We start from the raw sequence: 20,658 nt of genomic DNA on the forward strand, positions 1-20,658 counted from the left end.
GTGTGTTAACATTATAATTAACATAATTCTTGCTGATATGTTGAGAATAGACTGGGGGACCAAAGGAGGAAGCAGGGAGACAATAAGTAAGTATTACTGTAATAATGCAGTTGATAGATGAGGGTGGCTTACACCCAGGTGATAGCAGAGAAACTGAGAACATTTGCTGTCAGAGTGGATGTGGGAAGTGAAGAAGAGTAGTCACAGCCTGAGTATCTAGAACTATATCATCTAACATCTTAGCCACTAGTCCCATTGGGTATTTAAATTTAAATTCATGTCCTCCCTGGTTACTAGTGCTGCGTGTGTATCATGATACTGACAGTCAGTTGGCTGGAGGTGGAATCTGTGGGTGGAATCTGTAGGGAAGAATGGTGTTCCTTGAGTCCTGGAAAGCCCCTCATAGACAGTTGTAGTTCTTGAATTTCAGATATGGACAGCTTAGTGCTGCCCATCACTAAGGACCCAATTCAAGACTTTGGAGTGCTTTGGAATCCGGCCCAACAAGCAGACACAGCTGTTTTCAACAGGGAATTATTTACAGCCAAGAACCATCCACTCAGCCAATTCCTTGTGAAACAGATAAAGCATGCATAGCTTGCCTTGCATCACCCCCTAGCGAAGAAGTCAAGCAATTGCTTCTATTTCAAAAGTTGCTGAGTCTGTCTCAGTGGTTTTGACCTTTCTGCAGACATAGACTCTCAAAATAAATAAATAAATAAATAAATAAATAAATAAATAAATAATCTAATGAAAACTATGGACCCCTTTCCCTAGAAGACTACATGTTCATACATAAATAGTTTCTGGGCCCCCAGAAACTATTTCTGGAACTCAGGTTAAGAAACACTATTAAATATCCTGGATGGTTCTTGGCTGTAATTAATTCCCTGTTGAAAACAGCTATGTCTGCTTTTTGGGCCGGATTCCAAAGCACTCCAAAGTCTTGACTCCTAGAGCTCTCTTATGGACTATAGAACAGTATGTTTGACTAACAATCAGCACCTCTACCTTTAATCCTATAGGCACCTCTTCTCATAACTGAACTCATCTTCCTCCATCCTACTTCCTCTTGTGTTCTCTCCCTCAGAGGGTAACATCACTTGGCCAGCCAAGCTGTAAACTTAGAGTTCACCCTTGACTACCTCTCTGCTTCCCTTATCTTCTTTGACTCCTCTCTTCCCTTTTTCTGCCTCTAATACTATTGTCTTATTTCAGGCATTTATCACCTGATGGATGAATTTCCACAGCAGATTCTAACTGTCTCTGACTCCTGTCTTTCCCTCCAATCAATCCACATCTTCTCAGCTGTGATAAAATTAAAAACAGGACCAAATAATAACAACAAAACATATGTTGCATCACTTACCAGATCTGTCTATTCCACCTTTGGACATTTTACATGGTTAAAAAGCGTTTTTGTATGTTACTATAAGTCTAGTCAATCTCCATTAAGTTAAAAAGTGTTTTTGTATGTTACTATATGTCTAGTCAATCTCAATTACTGAGGTTGTTCGGCAGTCTGGACCTCAAAGGTAGAGTTATGTGCGTCCTGCTTTCCAGTGCTGAGCAGATCTGTAAATAATTGTGGAATGGATGAATGTGTGCCATGGAGTGCCTTACCTAGGGTCAAAATGAATTAATTGGTGGTAGAAAGAGGATTTGGATTTGATTTTCCCTACTTCTCTTTGAAGGCTGCTAGACCTCAGGCCAAGTGGCCTCTTTGGGCTTCTGTTTCCTTTTCTACAAAATAGAGTAATTGTGCCATTTCACAGGGTTTTTATGAGGATTAATTGAGCTTGTGAAACACAGTCCTTGGCACATGGTAAGTAGTAGGCATTATAATCTCACCCAGCAACGAAAATGAGTGTGGCAGTCCAAGTTATGTTGAGGAGATGAAAATCTAGGCTAAATGGCAATTTATCTGAGAAGGTAGTTAAGGATGTGCTGTCCTATTGCATCCAAGTTTGTACAGATTAAATAAACTGGCAACATTTTTATCTTTGCCTGTGCAGGCAGGAATTGGTGGTGGGTCTCACCAAGGAGCTGGCCATGAACATTAGCCTAACTAACTCTGGGGAAGATTCCTATATGACAAGGATGGTTTTGAATTATCCCAGAAACTTACAGTTTAAGAGGATACAAAAGGTAACTATAACAGCAGCTTCAGAAATATGCCACTCGACCATTTCCCTTGCCATACACCTGCTTTTCTCTTGCAACCTCCTTACTAGTCTCCCTGCCTCCAGCTTCCTTCTAGTCCATCCAATAAATGATTAATAACTATGTGAGTCTTACCCCACCCAATTGTACTAGATTCTTTCTTTGCTTTAAATACCATCAGGGCCTCCATTTTGCTGCACAATTAGCCTTCTCTGCTTGCAGCCTTTCTTAACCAGGGCTTTGAGAGATAAATACCCTAAGGCATTGAGAAAGTAAAAATTAGCTTGGGCTAGGAAAATGAAATTCTGCCCAGCCCTTCACCAAGCTGGGATCACAGATACAAAGCCAGGTACAAAGATACTAGGAAATATTCTTTCTCCCAAGGACACCTACAACTATGAATTATCACAGCACTGAGAAATTTTATTCTCTAAACTTACAGATGGCCAGAAACTTTGCTGTTTGAAATTTAATCAATAACTGTGAAACCATCTTGCTCTTGCCTGGAAGACCTAAGTCATTTAGGGGGAGGGGTCCTGGAGATTGAACTCAAGAGCACTTGACCCCTGAGCCACATCCCCAGCCCTATTTTGTATTTTATTTAGAGAAAGTGTCTCAATGAGTTGCTTAGTGCCTTGCTTTTGCTGAGGCTGGCTTTGAACTTGAAATCCTTCTGCTTCAGCCTCCTGAGCCACTGGGATTATAGGTGTGTGCCACCACGCCCATCAATCTAAATCATTTTGACAAAGAGCAGTTTCAATTTCTATCTGAGATATAGAGCTTCAGATACAGTATTTCTGGACACAGCTTTTACATCTATATTAATTTACTCATTTCAAAGGAAGTGGTCAAGTCCAGACCCATTGTTGATTGACCCTTTAACTCAGCTTTGATTTGCTTTGAGGCTATCAAAACTGATTTATTTACATTTACTTGAACTCCATCCATCCTCTGTCTTCTCCTTTGTTGGGTGACATATACCACAGTGTAATTTTGTTCACTGTTGGAACTATGGGTTTTCTCCACTCTTAGGCTATTTGGCAAGGATGGCATCCAGTATATGAAAAATTAAAATTCTCTCTTATGCACCTAGAATGGATCTAGTGATATACTATTCGTGGGAGAATTGTTTTCTGTACTCAGTAGTCCAGATGAGGAACCATGGTTGAAAGGTACATGGCAGTGCTTGGGTCCATGCTGGTCTTCCTCTCCCACCCGCCTACCCCTCTTTCTCCTCCCAGATCCACAGAGCTGGAGCTGCTGCCACAGCTGCAGTCACAGTAGTAGGCACTGTGGCATCTGGGGTTACATTGAATGATGAAGTTATCAAAATTTTTAAAATCTTTTACACGAGAAGAGATCAAAAAAAGAAAGAAAGCAGTGACATTTACATTGGTCCACAGCCCAGTTCATATTATCTCCTTCCTTGTGAGGATAGAGTCCTCCTAGTTGGAATTCATCTTTTCTTTTGCTGTTCTCTGCCTCACTTGCAGAACCAACCCTTAAACCTTTGATTTAAATTTCTTAACTCTACTGCTGAGCCTACCAGTCCTGCTTGTGAGAAAAATAGACCAAGTCTGACTTATTTTGTTATAGCTCTTGGCTGGGTTAATTTTTACTCCTTAAGAAGTATTTCTTTCTGTATTCACAGCCTTCTTCTCCAAACATTCAGTGTGATGACCCTAAGCCAACTGCTTCTGCCCTGGTCATGAGCTGCAAGATTGGTCACCCCATATTCAAGAGGTCATCTGTGAGTCTTATTTTTTTTTTTTTAAATTACTGATGGACCTTTATTTATTTGTTTATATGTGGTGCTGAGAACTGAACCCAGTGCCTCACACATGCTAGGCAAGGGCTGTACCACTGAGCCACAACCCCAGCCCCCTATGAGTCTGTTTTAATTGGTTGGCTGTTTGCACAACTCTGGAGTTGGTGATGTTTACATCCCAGCTATATTTGAACCTCTCAGTTGTGGTCTCTATGCTTCTCTTTACTGTACAGTCAATCTGTAGCAGGGCTTACATCTGCTAAGCTTGCTTTGAAAGGAGTCAAAGACAGTGTTGATTAATCCCAGGAAAAGTGTGAAGTTGGGGGGTAGTACAGAAGGGACATCAGACCATATTATTATTGATACTGGGGATTGAACCCCGGGGTGGGGGGGGTGCTTAACCACTGAGCCACATCCTCAGCACTTTTTAAATATTTTATTGAGACAGGGTCTGGCTAAGTGGCTTAGGGCCTTGCCAAATTGCTGAGGCTGGCTTTGAACTCGACATCCTTTTGCCTCAGCCTTCCCAGCCTCTGAGATTACAGGCGTGCAATACCCTGAATGGCAGTAGAGATTATTTTTGTGCCATGGGAAATCTCAAGTGTAGAAGGGGAATAAGGTAATGCTGCCTGCTCTGCTTACTCTATATTTGCATGGAAGGCTTATATAAAATAATGGATGGAGAGGTACACTGTGCTACAAAAATTGTTTCCTAGGTTGGTTTGTAGTAGGCAGTTAGAATTGAGAATGGTACAGACAAGAATCAAGTGACCATTTTTCCCCCTTTAAAATATTAGGCAAACATTTCAGTAGTTTGGCAGCTAGAGGAGAATGCCTTTCCAAACGAGACAGCAGACATCACTGTGACCATCTCCAAGTAAGTAGTGCCTGTATCAAGCCTATTGAGGCTATGGCCTTGAGGGAATCTCCCTCCCATGTGCATGCTGTGAGAACTGTGACTTCCTTACTGCCAAGGGAGGAGGGGAACCTTAATGAACCCACAGAGGCCTCTGTCCCCCCCCATAGTGATTCGGTTATTATTATTATTTTTAATCAAAGCTATTTAAAGTGTTCTGTTCTTCTCACAAAGTAAAACTATGACATAGTCTGGTGGAATAAGCTTTGGACTCAAGTTCTAGTTCTGATTTATTTAAATTTGGAGTAACTATTATCTGCAAAGCCTCTAGGTTTAGGGGCAGCATGAAGTATGGTGTTGGGAAGGGGTGATTCTGCTTCCTAGAGGTAATGCCTGGAGACATTTTTTTTTTTTTCTGGAGACATTTTTGATTGCTATGACTTAGGAGGTGCTACTGTATCTAGTGAATATGAGACCAAGAATGTTGCTAAACATTATACCATGTATAGGACAACACAACAAAAAATTATCTGGCCCAAAATGTCAACAGTATTGATGCTGAGAAACCCTTTTAAAATCAACATTACTCTTAAGTATGATTCGTGTGCATTCTAATTATTTATCTCTAAGAAGCTTTTTTTACCTGATCCCCCCACCTTTGTACCCTGACACTGGGAAGCCAGGATACAAAGAAGTTGTGCTGTGAACTAACAGTCTTATTCTCAGTTCCAACCAAAGGTCTTTGGCCAGAAAAACCCACAACCTTCGATTCAGACATGCCTTCATTGCAGTTCTCTCCAAGTAAGTACTCCATGGGGCTAACACCTGTGTGGCTGCCCACAGCGCATAGCTTCAGGCCTTCTCTCTTATGAATGGAACTGGTAATCAGGGTGGATGTGAACATTGTGTTTCTCTGAGATGAATGAAGCTGCTTAGAACCTAGGCTCTAGCACTAATCTTTATGGTACTCACAGTTGGGTTCTAAAAACCCTATGGTGGTCATCAAAGAAGGAGCAGTGCCAGCTGGTCTTACTACAAAAGGGAACTGAGGGTAGGAACTCGGGAGGAAAGACAGGGGCTGTGGTATTGGGAAGCAAAAAGGGCGAAAAGTAAGGCTAATCTGAGGAGTTGTAATTAGAAAATGAACCAGCTCAACTATACAGAATGCAAATATTCTACCTCCTCTCAACTACCCTATGACCACTTTACATTTTGATATTTACCTTGGATTCCTCTTAAGGATCTGGTGCCCTCTGTCATAGTGTATCTTATTGAAAACATTAAAGTTCATTCAAAATTAAAAGGGGACTCTGAGGTCTAACAAGTCCTCTCAATTGCAGGCCATCTGTGATGTACATGAACACAAGCCAGGGGCTTTCTGACCACAAAGAATTCCTCTTCAGTGTAAGTGCTTAGTGTTTATTGCAAAGCTACAGGTGGCAAAGCAACCTAAGCTTTGACTTCCTATTCTGATTTTTTTTGGCAGATACATGGGGAAAATCTCTTTGGAGCCAAATTCCTGTTGCAAATTTGCATCCCAATCAAATTGCAAGGTCTCCAGATTGTAAGAGTGAAGAATGTGACAAAAACCCAGGTATTCACAGGCAGTTCTTATCACATTTCTTTCCAGAGTGACTATGGATTCTCAAAGATATAAAAACTAGGAGCCTTAGGAGTAAAGTTAGATCTTGTTTAATCTAGTAAAACAAGATTAGCCACAGGCAAACATTAGGAGTGAATTACCAGTTATGTTCAGAAGGAATATCAGGTACTCAGGCCTTAAAGCAGCATTTCAATTTTCCTCTCCTTGAAGAAAAATAAGCAAAAATTCAAACATTTTTGTAGCCATGGAGACATTTATTTTCCTTTTGAAAATTGATAAACTCTGCCTCTCCTTCTATGTGATTGGTGAGTGAGACTGATAAATGTGACATTTCTCACACTGCCCCTACAAACCATCTGTCTTCATTTTCCTTCCCTCCACTCCCTCTTGGTCTTTGCTTTGCTATATAGCCTCTTTGTTTTTATTTGACCTCTTATCTGTAATGTGGTTCTCAACACCAGGCTTATTACTTAAAGGAACAGGCTCTGATCACTTTAACAGCTGTTACCTAGGCTTTCTTGATTTGTTTGTTTGTTTTTTTGTTCAGATTACATAACAATTTCAAGGCTCAAACTGAAAATGTGGAATTTACAGAATGGACTCTGCTGACAATTAGAAACAGGACTTATAAGTTATAAATACTTTTTCTTACATGTAGTTTAAGAATATTTGTTAACAGCAAGTTTAATCAGTTCAACAAATATTTCAGTTTCCACTTGAAAACAAAATTCTTGCTTGAAAAGTTGACTGGAAACATATAAGAATGGAATTCTACTTTACCCTGCTCTGGGATGGAGATTGAAAGCAGGACCGAAGGCGTTAAGACCAGGGCTCTCTCAGTTTGGGACAGTAAGACACATTCAGCTCACTTAAATAGACTGTGTTGGCAGAGCAGGTCAGTGGCGGAGGTGAAGTTCAGCACTGTCCTATGGAAATGCTGGATCTTTCTCTTCATTTGCTTCATGGCAGTGGTGTTACATTTAGTCTTAAAGGTCATTTCATTCAGAATCTTGTCTGTGAGGTAATGTAGCCAGAGCACATTGTTATAAGGGTGATATTCACCCCAGCAGTTGTTGTTCTCCTTCCTCATGAGCCTGTAAATCTCATACTGGTAGTCACCTTCACCTGTAAATAGATCTTCATCCATGGAAATGTCACAGAAAACCACAATCCCATCCCGCTCCAAGCGTGACAGGGTGTAGTCAATGATATTGACTTGCAACCCACAGGTAGGAATGGTGTTTGTCTTTCCGTTGAGGGTGTAGCGGAGCTCCTTGTGGCTGGTCTTCTTTAACAGCACATTCCCCCAGTGTAAGTCTCGGTGCTCAAAACGCAGTGATGCTTCTGCCACTGCAAGGGATGCTGTAATCTGGTGTATGATACTCTTTGCTGTAGCCACAGAGGACAACTTTGTTTTCATTTGCTCTAGGTCGATCCCACCAAACTCAAATTCTAGTACAATGAAGAGCTGACTTTCCTCAAAATAGTCAGGGCGGTCATTTGCAGACTTTTTGGTTGAGTTATAGTTATCCCAAGCTTTGAGGAGCAAGAGAGGGTAAGGCCCTTGAACACAGTGCACTGAGTTCAGCCCAATAAAGCCTTCTGTGCGGTTGTACGCCTCATCAGATAATAGGCTTAACTCTTTAGAGATGATGATCTCTGGCAGGATTTCCTCAAAGGTTTTTTGATGGGATCCATTGACTAAATCTGATCCTTCAATAGCAATGATTTTTAGGGCTACAGGTTTCCTATCAACAATCATTTGAAACACTTCACCAAACACCCCTTCCCCAATTTTCTCACATCGTTCCAATTTTTCTGTGGAAAGGTAATGGCTAAAGGGGATAGGTCCTTCCTGACCGCATTCCCAAAAAACCTTTTCAGCCTCAGAGGCCTTTTTGTCCGCAACACGTATAATGTTTAAAGGGCTTAGCAAGTGCAAAGAAGAGGAGTGCTGTGGGGACAGAGCAGTATTTGTTGTGTTTAAGACAGGAGGGTTTGAATATTCTGATACAAAAGACCTAGAGGGAGAACTGGAAATGGTATAGATGCTGCTTACCTCTGACACATCAGTCACAATTTTCTTCTTGTGGAAATTGAAGGAGGCCCTGATTTTGGTCCAAGAACAGGACTTTGGTAAATGAGTCAGGTCCTGAGATAGGAATGAATCTTTTCCCATCTTTTGGCTCTTTTTAAATCGGTGGTGATGGAGAGGAGAGGTTTCCCCTGCTTCCTGATGTTTCCTCTTTTGCCTTGGCCTAGTCCTCTTAGGCCTGTTGATTTTCCTAGGTATGATCTGGCCTCTGCAACCAGTGGCTTCTTTAGAGTCTATCAGGGTGGCCCTTTGAGACCCTCTCTTTTGAGATGAGTCTCTGCCTGTGACCCTCTTTTTACCTGTGCCCTCCAGTCTGTTTCCCATCACTTTCCTTTTACAACAAGACTCCGTGTTTTTTCTGTGTGTCCCACACTCACGATCCACTGGATATCTCGAGTCCATAAGGCTAGAGAGAGCAGACGTGAGGCTAGTTTGAGCTCGGTGGACCACACTAGTGACCGAGATTCCTTCTGTTGCTGTTTCCTGGGAGCGTGGGGGAGATGCTAGGTTCAGGGAGGCTGATGGCAAGTGGAAACCACTTGAGTTTGCAGAGATTGCATCTGAAGAGGCAGGAGGACCGGTGGAGATGATACTATCCCCTGGCGCTGGCGGTCCGGGGCCAGACGAGGGCCGGGGGCTGATCAGGGAGGCACTGAGGCCCAGCTCGTCGTGGTCCTTGGGCTGGCTGCATTCACTGAAGTCGGGGCTGAGACGGCCCCCGCGGCTGCTGGGGAAGCGCGGCGGTCGGAGCGGGCAGTAGGGGGTGCTGCACTTCAGCGGAGGCCGTGCTCTCAGCTTCAGGCGTCTTGGGGTCGCGATCAGGGTGGGCTGCTTCTTGGAGACTCCGCCGCCAGGACGCCTCCGCCGTCGGCGGACGGGGCTGCCGGGGAAGTCCGGGTCGTCAGAGTCGTCGGAAGCCTCAGACTGCGACGGGCTACCGCTGCTGGTGTCGCTGCTGAAGATACCGTTCCGGTTCTGCGGTGGAAACCACTGCGCCGCTGCCCGGCCCGGCCGCCGCCGCGGCCCCCCGCCACCGGCTGCCCCGTACGTTCGGAAGAGTCGGATCTCAGATCTCGGGAGTGACGCCGCCATGGCAGACACCCGCCAAGCAGTTCAAATGCAAACACCGCGAGACTTCCGCGTGGTGCGCTCGCCTGCCCTTTGGGTCCTAGTGCCCGGCGGCAGGCGTGCGCATCACACCGGGCCTTACTGGAGTGAGGGGGTAGGTAACCTTGGAGCTTTAGTTTGTTGAGTGCGTCCCTGGAATGGCTTTCGTTTCAGGCTTACACTGGGTGCACCGAGAATCAGCCCGCTTGTGTGAGCGATCCATTTCAGGTGAGCGTGGTTTCCCCGAGAGGGAGGGATTGAAGCACGTGATAGGGAGAAGCCAGGATGCTACTTTTCCAAGATTCCCCCTGAAAGCAATGCACGGCGGCGGTCAGGGCCCTCCTCCCTCCCCTCACTGGGTTTGCCAGGGTTGGTGCTTTACTTGGGTCAAAGTGAGCGCTCAAACTGCTCACACCCCCTGTTCTGGGACCTTGAAATATTCTGGACCTGAGTGTTAAAAATTTCACCCTTCCCACGCGTAAAGGGATTAAGCTAATGAGATTCTTTTTGCAGCGTGTGGACGAATGGTATTCAGTGAGCTGTAATATCACATCAGAAAAAGAGAATGTAACTGTGGCTGCAGAGATATCCTTGAGTCACGCTGAGCAGGTATTTTGAGACCAAAATTCTCCAGATCTGATTATCCAGCTCTAGGCCATCTCCCTTAGAAACTGTAATGGCATTTACATGTCCAGAACAGCACCCTCCCTCCACTTTTTAATCTTTATTTATTTTAATATGTGTATGTGTGTGTGTGTGTGTGTTTTAGTTGTAGACAAACATAATACCTTTATTTTATGTGGTGCTGAGGATGGAACGCAGTGTCTTTACGCGTCCCAGGGGAGCACTCTACCACCGAGCCCCAGCCCCAGCCCTCTTTATTTATTTTTTTATGTGGTGCTGAGGGTCGAACCCAGTGCCTCGACCGACACACGCTAGTCAAGCTTCCTACCGCTGAGCTACAACCACAGCCCAAGAACAAGCCTCTTGATGACTTTCTGTCCCAGCCTGCTCATTAGCCAGTTACTCAGGCTATTCTTTTTTTGTGTGTGGGGAGCCAGGGATTGAACCAGGGTCTTGTGCATTCTAGGCAAGCACTCTACCAACTGAGCTATATCCCCAGCCCCCTTGGCTATTCTTTATCCTGTTTCATACTAGGAATTCTAGGAATTATCTGTGACTTGCTCCTTTCCTATGCCTCATATCCATTCCACCAACAAACTTTATTTCACTTCCAGCATATATCCTAAATTCATTTACTTTCTCCATCTCTACAGCTACTGTCACTTGCTGGGGCAATTGCAGTAACTTTGGACCTGTTCTCCTTGCCTCTGCTTTTCCCACACCTATAAATAATTCACTTAACCACTATCCATCCACATTAGATTGTGCTTAAAAAAAAAGTGAAGTTTGAACACCCTTAGATTCTGATCCATACCTTCTCCCGACCTCCATGGCCTGCAAGGTACTACATGGTCTGGTCTTGGCTAATTTTTCAACTTTCTCTCCTAGTACTCTCTTTTCTCTCCTGCTGTCCCTTTCTTATAACCCAGCTATTCTGTCCCTTCGAATTTGCCAATATTACTATGGTTACAGGACCTTTGTATTTGCTGTTTCTTTGCATAACATTGCTCTTCTGCTAAGTTCATGTGGGTGGTTTCTTCTTGTATTTAATACAGATGTTACTTTCTTAGAGAGGCCTTCCCTGATCATTTATTCTGATGTGGGAACTAGTAATCAAGTTTAATATCTTGTAGTGATCCAGATGAGAGCAGTGTGGTATAAACTGAAGAACTGGAAATGGGGGTGGAGAAAAAAAGGAATATATGCAAGAGAGGATTAAAAAAAATTGTTAACTGACTTTGGCTAGGAATAGTGGAATGAGATAGAGGGTAAAGGAAAATAAGGATTAATTGCAGATTTCTTGTTTGGTAACTGAATGGATGCTGGGGGCATTAATGAGACTAAAGAATACTGGAGATGGTACACATTTAAAGGGAAAGGTGGTGAATGATGTTCAGAAACAAGGAATCCATGCTTAATATGTTTTGTTTCTCTTCTTCCTCCCCGTCATCTAATAGTTACTAAGAGATGTAACTGAACTGCAGATTTTTGGTGAAATATCTTTCAACAAATCTCTATATGAGGGGCTGAATGCAGAGAACCACAGAACTAAGGTAATCCCTGGCTGTTTTCTGGGTAGTGTCCTAGGAGAACTGTGTGTAGCTTTTGAGTCCTTGCACAGTCACTCCCTTGTTACTCTCTTCCTATTTTCAGTTTTATCACTTCTGTTCTTGGCTCTGCTACTAATGCTGCCTTTGTGATCTTGAATGAATCCGCTTCTGCCTCAGTTTTTACCTATCAAATAAGGAATTGAGTAAAAAGGCCTAAGCTGAGGAGGTCTGAGTTGAAATAACTAGCTTAGATCCAACAGCAATGTATACTTTGATTTAAAAATGTTTGCTGCAACCAGCATGGCCGTTAATTCAGAAACCTGAGGGGTGATGGGGAATGAAAAAAAGACAAACACATAGAAAAAAAGCTAGGGCCAGGTGCCTGGGGCCTGGTAAGGTTTGACTGACATCAGAGCTAGCTAAGCACATTTATTATATAGTTTTTCTCATCAGAAGTTTGTTTGTGTGAAAGTTTTAGCAAAGCAGGCAGCCTGAAGGATGCAGCGAAACTTGCGCGACATCAGGGTTATGTCTAGAATTTTCTCTACCCCTGGGAGTTGGTGTCTGAATCCAAGATTCTAACTGATAGAGCTGTGTACCTTTGCACAAAGCCTCCTTGGGCGGGCATCACCATAGCAACTAGGCCATCTTGGCCTGTACCTTTACACAGGAATTTCCAAGCACAGATGCAGCCATGAGGGAATCAGGGACCATGGTTTGGGTCACTGCTCTCCACATACATTGACTTTAAAAAATTTTTTTCCTGAGAAATTATTCTTTGCATATATAAACTATCTTTCTACTGTGTATATCAGTGTTTAGTTATAGTATTAAATAGTTACAGTACTCATGAATGCATAATTTTTTTAAAAAAATTTTTTAGATGTTGATGGACCATTATTATATTCATTTATTAATATGCTGTGCTGAGACTCGAACCCAGAGCCTCACACATGCTAGGCAAGTGCTCTACTGCTGAGCCACAACCCAGCCCCTGCATAATTTTTAAAATAAGACTTAGATTCAGTACTGGAACTCTTGGAATTTGATTTTCAGAAGTATGAACAGAAATTAAATGGACCTCTGTGGTCTGTGGGTTAAGTGCTCTTGTGTGTGTTACACTGCATTAAAAAAAAAATCATAGTATTTATTTAATTGTCATCATTTATTGACCTATTTTACTGGCTAGGGCTTTAACAGTTATATACAGTCTGTAAAAACTCAGTATAGGGGGGCTGGGGATGTGGCTCAAGCGGTAGTGCGCTCGCCTGGCATGCGTGCGGCCCGGGTTCGATCCTCAGCACCACGTACAAACAAAGATGTAGTGTCTGCCGAAAACTAAACAAACAAACAAAAAACTCAATGTAGGCCTGGGGCTATAGCTCAGTGGTAAAGCATGCACCTAGCATATGTGAGGCACTGGGTTCAATCCTTAGCACCACATAAAAATGAACAAATCAAATAGAAGCATGCTGTCCATTTACAACTACAAAAATAAAAAAATACATACTTTAAAAAAAACAATACGTTTTGTATTCTGGCAAATACATGTAAAATTAAGTTACATTTGTAACTATTTTTAAAAGTACAATTCTGTATCATTTAATATATTCATTATTCACTATGTATACCATCACCAAAATCTAGTTCTAGAAATTATTTGACATGGAAAACAACCAATGCCTATCAGCTGTTATTCCCTTGGTTTTCCTTCAGTAAACCCTGGCATAACACTGCATTTTCATACTTGTTGACTTATGCCAGGATATGCTCCTGGTTTCAGAGATGATGTTATCAATGAGCTTTTGAGTTAGGCATGATTCTTTACTAGAGCAAATGTTCATAGAGTGAGCCTGGATTGCTAAATATAAGTACTCAATTTTCCTTCTTGGAGGAGGGGAAAGGAACAATTCTCTAGATATGTAAGATAAACATTTTCTTTTATTTCAAAGTATTTCTCTCTCTCTCTCTCTCTCTCTCTCTCTGTTTTTTTTTTTTTTTTTTTTTTTTTTGGTGTGTGTGTGTGAGGCAGTGTCTTGTTGTGTTACTATGCTATTCTTGAACTCCTGGGCCCAAGCAGTCCTCCTGCCTCAGCCTCCTAAGTAGCTGAGACAACAGGCTGTTTTTAAAGTTCTTCCAATACAGAAAATGACATAATAAAGAAACATAAGTGCCTCATTATTGTATTGCCTAGAATTTTAAAAATAAAATAGCAATAAAATCTAATCCTTATAGAAAGGTACCAACTGAAACAAATTTTCCTTCACTTTCTCCTGCCCCTAACTCTCTTTCCAAAGAGAATTATTATTAATAGTTCATTATGTGTATATTCTTAATTTACTTATATATTTCTTCCTCTTATTGATGCTTTTATTTCTATAGCATAGATTCCCAAAAATCCTTTTCTTTAAATTCAGTATCCTAAGCAAAATATTAAGTAGTTCCTGCCAATAAGCACCTGACTTACAGTGAATTTATGAGAATAAATAGCTGTGTATCCAGATGCATTTTAGCAACAGATATGGGGAAAAAATTCAGCTAATGTGCCAGAAGGGCATGTACTGTTTATTTAGGAAGGAATGTAGGCCCTGCTTAATGGCCTGCCTCCCTAATCCTTGTGTGTTAGATAATGCCTTTCTTCATGTCCAGCATGAAGTTGCCAATCTCCAAATGCCATAAGGTTGAGTATCCTTTATCCAAAATCCTTGGGACCTCACATATTTCAGATATCAGAAAATTTTGGAATATTTAATAGACTTTACCAGTCATTCATTTCCTAATCTGAAATCCAACATGTTCCAAGTCTGAAACATTTTGAGCAGCAACAAGATACTCAGAAGTTTTGGATTTTGGGACATATTGGAGTTTGAATTTTTGGATCAGGAATGCTCAATTTGTATTTCACATGACAGAATACAAACTAGGAAGCAAGAGGTCACCAAAAGCATTTTTCTTTATGTGCCTTCCCTTTTCAGAGAGGAAACTTCTCTAAAAACTCCCAGGAGACATCCCTTTATGTCTTTGTTTGTTTGTTTTTACTATTTTTAGGTTTACATGGACTCAATACCTTTATTTTATTTATTTTTCTGTGGTGTTGTTGATAGAACCCAGTGCCTCACATGTGCTAGGCAAGTGCTCTAACACTGAGCCACAAACCCAGGCCCCTTTAAGTTTTATTAGTGAGGACTGGATTTCATCTTAGTCACTGGCAAAAAGAGGATAGTTCTGTTGTGATTATCTTAGATCAGTCTTGATTCCTAAACAACATCTGAACAGAGAAAATGGCTATTGAGTAGGTCACTGTCAACGTTTGCCACAAGGAGAATATCCTGTATCCTGCTTCTCTTTTAACCTCTGCTAGGTAGCTTTGGGGCCCTTTTGGGAACCTGTGCATTTCAAAGAGGAAAAAGGAAGAAGGCTTTGAAAAATAGGTGTGGTTCTTCTACCCAAATCTGGCCTGATTCTAACACCATCACCTTGGAATTTCCTTGTACTTCCTAAACCCAGGTTATTGAGTTCTGCTACTTTCTGCTTAAAAAAGAAAAAGGGGAAAAAAAAAGCCACCTCTTTTTTTTTCTCTTACTCTGTTGCTTTGACACTTCCCTACTTTCAAGGCCCAGAACTTAAGCCCTATTAAGTTCAGCTGCCTGTGAGTTAAGTAGGGCCTGGAGGATCAATCTTAAGTCAATTGCTTTTAACTTTTTTGGAAGAAGCCTCAAAGGTAAGTTTGTGTGGTTCTGTACTCCATACAGAAATCTCTCTGAACACCCCCAACTTTGCGTTTAAACATATGCATGAAGGAAATTCATTGTCTTGGACAGGAAGAGGAGTCTTGATGGCCCTCTGGCTCCACTTCAGTCCTGCACCTTACTGTGGTAACAACCTGGGAGGGCTGGGTCTCAGTCAGGATGCACATACCCCATGCTTTCTAGCTGAGCCCTGTTAATGAGGAGATGAGATACCTGAAATTGAGAGATCCTTTGGGAAAAAAACTGGGGTAATTTATACTAGAAGAGCCCCACAAGTATTACACATGAATACAATTTTGCATGTATTATCATGTCCCTGAGGAACATATGTCCTCAATCTAGTGAAGAGCAGATCATTGCCTTTGTCAAATGTTTCTTGTAAGGAGATTATATTGCCAAAGAATTTAAGGGATTTATGCAAGATCAAAAAAGCTGTGAGGGCTGGGATTGTGGCTCTGTGGTAGAGCACTTGCCTAGCATGTGTAAGGCACTGGGTCTGATCCTCAGCACATGTAAAAAATAAATAAAATAAAGCATTGTGTCCATCTACAACTAATAACACTTTTTAACAAAGCTGTGAGAACTGAGTTGGAGAGGACTTGGAGATCATTTAAGATAAATCATCACTTTGAAGATAATTAGTGTGGGACTCAAGGACACATGGAACATGGCTTTGTAGAATCTTGATTTTCTGTCTTGATGCCATGGGACTCTCTTTCCAACTGTTAGAGCATCTTTAACTCAAGGTCACACTCTTCTGACACAGCAGTTTTAGATAAGAGGCTACAGTGGTTTCTTATAAGGTATTTTGGTCGTGAGATGATTTTAGATCATCTTAAAGCTGCATCAGGGGATGTTACTGTCAGCACTCTTGATCAGTGCCCAGGATGTTGCCAAGTCCTCATGTTTTCTATTTAAAATAACAAGAACTTGTTTTCCTTCTTTGCTGTACCTGATTTATTGGACCATCTCTTTGTCTTGTCTAGATCACGGTCATCTTCCTAACAAATGAGGAGTACCATTCTTTGCCTCTCATCATTGGAAGCAGTGTTGCTGGCCTTCTGGTTTTGGTTGTGATTATAGTCATCCTGTTCAAGGTCAGTTCTCATTGTATTCAATAAGGATGAGATAAAGCTGGGTGCAGTGGTGTATGTTTATAAACCTAGTGACTTGGGGGGCTAAGATGGGAGAATCACAAGTTTGAGGCTAGCCTCAGCAACTTAACAAGGTCCTTAGCAATTTAGTGAGACCCTGTCTCAAATTTAAAAAGCAAAACAAAACAAACAAACAAAAAACAGGGGGTGGGGTGGGGCTGGAGATGTAGCTCAGTGGTAAAATGCTCCTGTGTTAAATTTTCAGTACCAAAAAAAAGGGGGGGGGGATAGGACCTGGCTGTGGTGTTGGGCATTGTACCCCCAGGATAGCCAGTCCTTACTTAGAGCAGCTACCCTGGCCTTGTGGCCACTTTCTCCTCTTGCTTCAACCTTACACCCCATTTAGGCAAATGAGAAACTTGGTTTCTGTGTGAAGGAATAAAGATCTAATTGAAGAGAGATCTTCCTAAAACAGACTGATGGTCATTCTCCTTTTTAAATCCTTTCCTTGTCTTCCCTGTTTGAGTGTCTAAACTTTTTAATTGCTGTTCAAGATCCTGTGCTCTCTGGCCTGTACCCCTCTCTTCCCATGCCCAGGTCTTGTTTTCCTCTCCAAGACAAATCGAGCTGTTTAGAAATAGGTGCCCATCTTTCTGCTTGAACACAGACTACTCCTCTTGCCAGGGGTGCTCATTCCCACCTTTTCACTTTGTTTACTCTCTCCCCTGAAACTCAGCTCAGAGATTCCTGGATCCTCTGTGTTGGGCTTTGTGCTTGTCCTATGAGCTCCCTTCTGGAAACCCTTTCACATGGCAGTTGTCACACCATATTGTAATTTTTTCCTTTCCTACTAGATTCTGAGCTTGATGTAGGAGGCTGTACTTGATCTCTTTCTACCCTCAGCATGGTAGGCTGTACTATTACATAAGTAAGATTAGATCCAGTGCAGCCCAAACTGTACAACTTTGTAGAATTAGTTAGAAGAAAGGTTTAAATTCTGGGGGTTCAGAGCGAGATGGGAAGTCAGTTCCAATTGAGGATTGAGCACCAGGAAAGGTAGCATCAAAGAGTCTGGGAGGATTGACTATCAGGGAGAGGCTCAGGAGAAGGGAAAGGGAATACAAGTATAAGAAGCAGAGTTGTTTAGGGGCTATGTAGGCAACAACTGGAAGTACGTTTTCTAAAACAGGTATTTTAGGCCTGTAATTGGGCTTCCCTTCCTTTGTTTCAGTGTGGCTTTTTTAAAAGAAAATATCAACAACTGAACTTGGAGAGCATAAGGAAGGCCCAGCTGAAATCGGACAGTCTACTCTTGGAAAAAGATTAGGACCTGCTTCCTTGTCCACTGGGAGAGAATAACCAGCTAATTCTTGAACTTCTAGAGATTTGGCATTGTACTGATTACTTTTCCCTTAGGATAATCTAGAGCAGCATTGAACAAATTGTAGAATATTATTTTTTAACCACACATTGTCCCCAAAATGTTTGTGCATTGTACAAAAAGTAAACTTGGGAAACATCTGCTATTAAATAAAGTTGAACTATTTCCTTTATAATAGTGCTTTTAATTTGCAAATATACCTTAAAATAAATATCCCTTTGCAATAAATTTTTATATCTGCTTGGTTTATCTTAAGTGTATAGCTTTAATTGGAGAGCATTGATGTTTCCAATATTGTTTTCCTCCTTAGAAAAACAACATTTCTCTAACTTGCTGAGGTTTTTAAAAACACTTCTGTTGCAGGGTTTTATCATTTTCTTCAAAGAAAGAAGACCTTTATGAAGGTCATTTATGAAAACCTTTATTTCCAGCTATATATATATATATAGATAGATAGATAGATAGATAGTTTTGTTACTATTATGATAGTGAAAAATATCTTTTTCTTCCCCTGATTAGAGTTTGTCTTTAGAACAGTTGGTTGTTTTGAATATTTATCCAGCCATTTTACTGAGCTGTGTTTTCTAAATAGCTTTTTAATTGGTTCTTTAGCTTCTGGGACCTAGTATCCAGTTGCAGTCCTGGGGGCACATTGGTTAGGGGGACTGAGGGGTGGTTTCTTCTTTCCAGGGCCTGGGAATGGGTTGGACTAGCCCTACCCAGAGCACTGGCAGATGATCTCAGGCCCTTGGCTTGGGTCTCTGGGTGCTGTCTTTCCTCTCTTTAGAGCCGTGTGGTCTGAGATTAAGGTTGGAGTACCAGGGTAGGAAAAAATGGCCCACTTTGGTTGTGCAAATGTTTTATATTTCTTAACACCTAGCAAAAGGCTGCCAGTAACTGGAATTAGGACATTGGGGCTTTCGGACCAGTATCTCCTGGACAGAGAACTCACGAGGTGAATTGGCTGGCTGCTTAAGGTTGGCTAGTGCCTCCCGGCAGAGGTTTCTGGCTTTTTGTGTTATAGACCCTTTTGACAGTTGAGAGACCCCTTCTCAGGCTTAGTCACTCTACCGAAGACACTTTAAGTATATGGGCTAAAGGAATTTAATTAATTCATTCTTTATTTTATAAGCCTTGGCAACAATCTGCTTCATTAAAGTTCTCTGATTCAGACTGGGGAAGCCTTTTCCTGCCCTCATAGCTCTGTTCTACAGATGTGTACCCAAATGTGACAGTGAGAGAAAAAGCAATGATCCAGACCAATGGGAATTTAGGAGACAGATGCCTGCAAGCTGAACCTTGAAGCTGCCTGCAAAGGACTGAAGTGAGAGTTGTGGAGGTTAGAAAATGAAGGATGTGATAAAGCATGTAAACCTATTCCGCTGAAGCTGGGTTGGGGAATATGAGGTTGGAATGGGAGGTGAGGACAGTGTATTGTGTAAGAATCTACATGCCTCATGGTGGCACATGCCTGTAATCCCAGCTACTTGGGAGGCTGAGGCAAGAAGCTTGCAAGTTTGAGGCCAGCCTCAGCAATTTAGCGATAGCTTGTCTCAATATAAAAAATTAAAAAGGTTTAAGCATGTAGTTCAGAGGTAGACCCCTACCTGGATTCAATCCTGAGTACTGTCCTCCCCCTGGGGGAAAAAAAAATCTACATAAGAATTATGTACAAGGAACTAAATGGGAAGCCACAGACACCTGTTTTCTGTGAAGGGACTGAGTCTGCTCAGTTGCTTAGGGCCTTGCTAAGTTGCTGAGGCTGGCTTTGAATTGCAGCCCCTGCTTTACTGTTTCAGTTTGATACTTTTGTAAAGTTTTTCCCCATTGGGAGCAAAGTAATAAGTACCAACCCATCAATTAAGATGGTTCCCTAGAGCTGCTGATGGATGCGGGAATACTTCCCACAGATTGGAGCTTCCTTTTTCCTATTGACTATATTTAAGCAACATTAATAATGTATCTGCTAGTTTTTATGTGGATCAGAAATGCCTATTAATGGAATGTGTTTGTTATAGCAGGAGCAAAAGGTAAATTAAAGGACAGGTTGCTTTGTGAGGCCATTGGTGAAACCTTTCCATGCTGTGGCTGTCCCATGCTTGTCTCTGGGCTACCAGGGTACACGAGGCTCTGAAGGAAGGCCCGTTCATCTTGTAATGACTTTTGTGCACTAAGACAGATTCAAATCTACCTCCAGGCCTTCCCTGTCCTTTGAGGTGGAAAATAGAGTATAGGCAGAAGTAACATCTGAACATCCATCCAAGACCTTGGGGTGGGACAAGGCCTTGGCACCACTGTGGTTTTTACTAGAGGTTGAGCAGAGCAAGATGGTCCCAGGAATAGGTCCAAACCACACAGAACAATAAACTAAAAATGTCAGCAAGTCTTAGGAGCAAGTGAGATGATATAGAAAGGCCCTTTAGAAATCCATTTTGTAATTATTTTGCATCACATATACCTTAAATCACCCCACTAGTCAAAGGTGCATGAACAAGATGAGAATGGTTTGCTCACTGCTAATCCCTTCCTTTACTTCAGATGACAGCACTCATCCTAGTAAGGCAGGGTGTGTGTTCTGGGGAGGGAGGTGACGTGAAGGGGTGGTGAGGCAGGGACAGGGCTCTGATTACTTTGATGACTGACAATGCACCCCTGTCTCCTGTCCCTA

At 42.0% G+C, this 20,658-nt stretch overlaps 2 protein-coding genes across 2 annotated transcripts in view; one reads left to right on the forward strand and one right to left on the reverse strand.

Moving 5' to 3' along the window:
* Positions 1-17,936, forward strand: part of ITGAE (integrin subunit alpha E) — a gene marked incomplete at its 3' end in the record, with an annotated part of 69,028 nt that extends 51,092 nt beyond the window's left edge. Inside the window, exons 21-31 of the mRNA XM_081272889.1 lie at positions 2,016-2,148; positions 3,815-3,913; positions 4,729-4,808; positions 5,514-5,588; positions 6,128-6,191; positions 6,274-6,381; positions 9,767-9,820; positions 10,106-10,201; positions 11,674-11,769; positions 16,502-16,612; positions 17,841-17,936. Coding sequence (XP_081129015.1) covers positions 2,016-2,148; positions 3,815-3,913; positions 4,729-4,808; positions 5,514-5,588; positions 6,128-6,191; positions 6,274-6,381; positions 9,767-9,820; positions 10,106-10,201; positions 11,674-11,769; positions 16,502-16,612; positions 17,841-17,936 — 1,012 coding nt within the window. The remainder of the gene's footprint in view (positions 1-2,015; positions 2,149-3,814; positions 3,914-4,728; positions 4,809-5,513; positions 5,589-6,127; positions 6,192-6,273; positions 6,382-9,766; positions 9,821-10,105; positions 10,202-11,673; positions 11,770-16,501; positions 16,613-17,840) is intronic.
* On the reverse strand, positions 6,578-9,814 carry HASPIN (histone H3 associated protein kinase). The gene has a single exon (XM_081272904.1). The coding sequence runs from the start codon at positions 9,575-9,577 to the stop codon at positions 7,256-7,258; it is 2,322 nt and encodes a 773-aa protein (XP_081129030.1). The 5' UTR covers positions 9,578-9,814; the 3' UTR covers positions 6,578-7,255.
* Positions 17,937-20,658: the final 2,722 nt, after the last annotated feature.

Source organism: Spermophilus citellus, assembly GCF_964194105.1.
Source record: "Spermophilus citellus genome assembly, chromosome: 17".
Classification (NCBI taxonomy): Eukaryota; Metazoa; Chordata; class Mammalia; order Rodentia; family Sciuridae; genus Spermophilus; species Spermophilus citellus.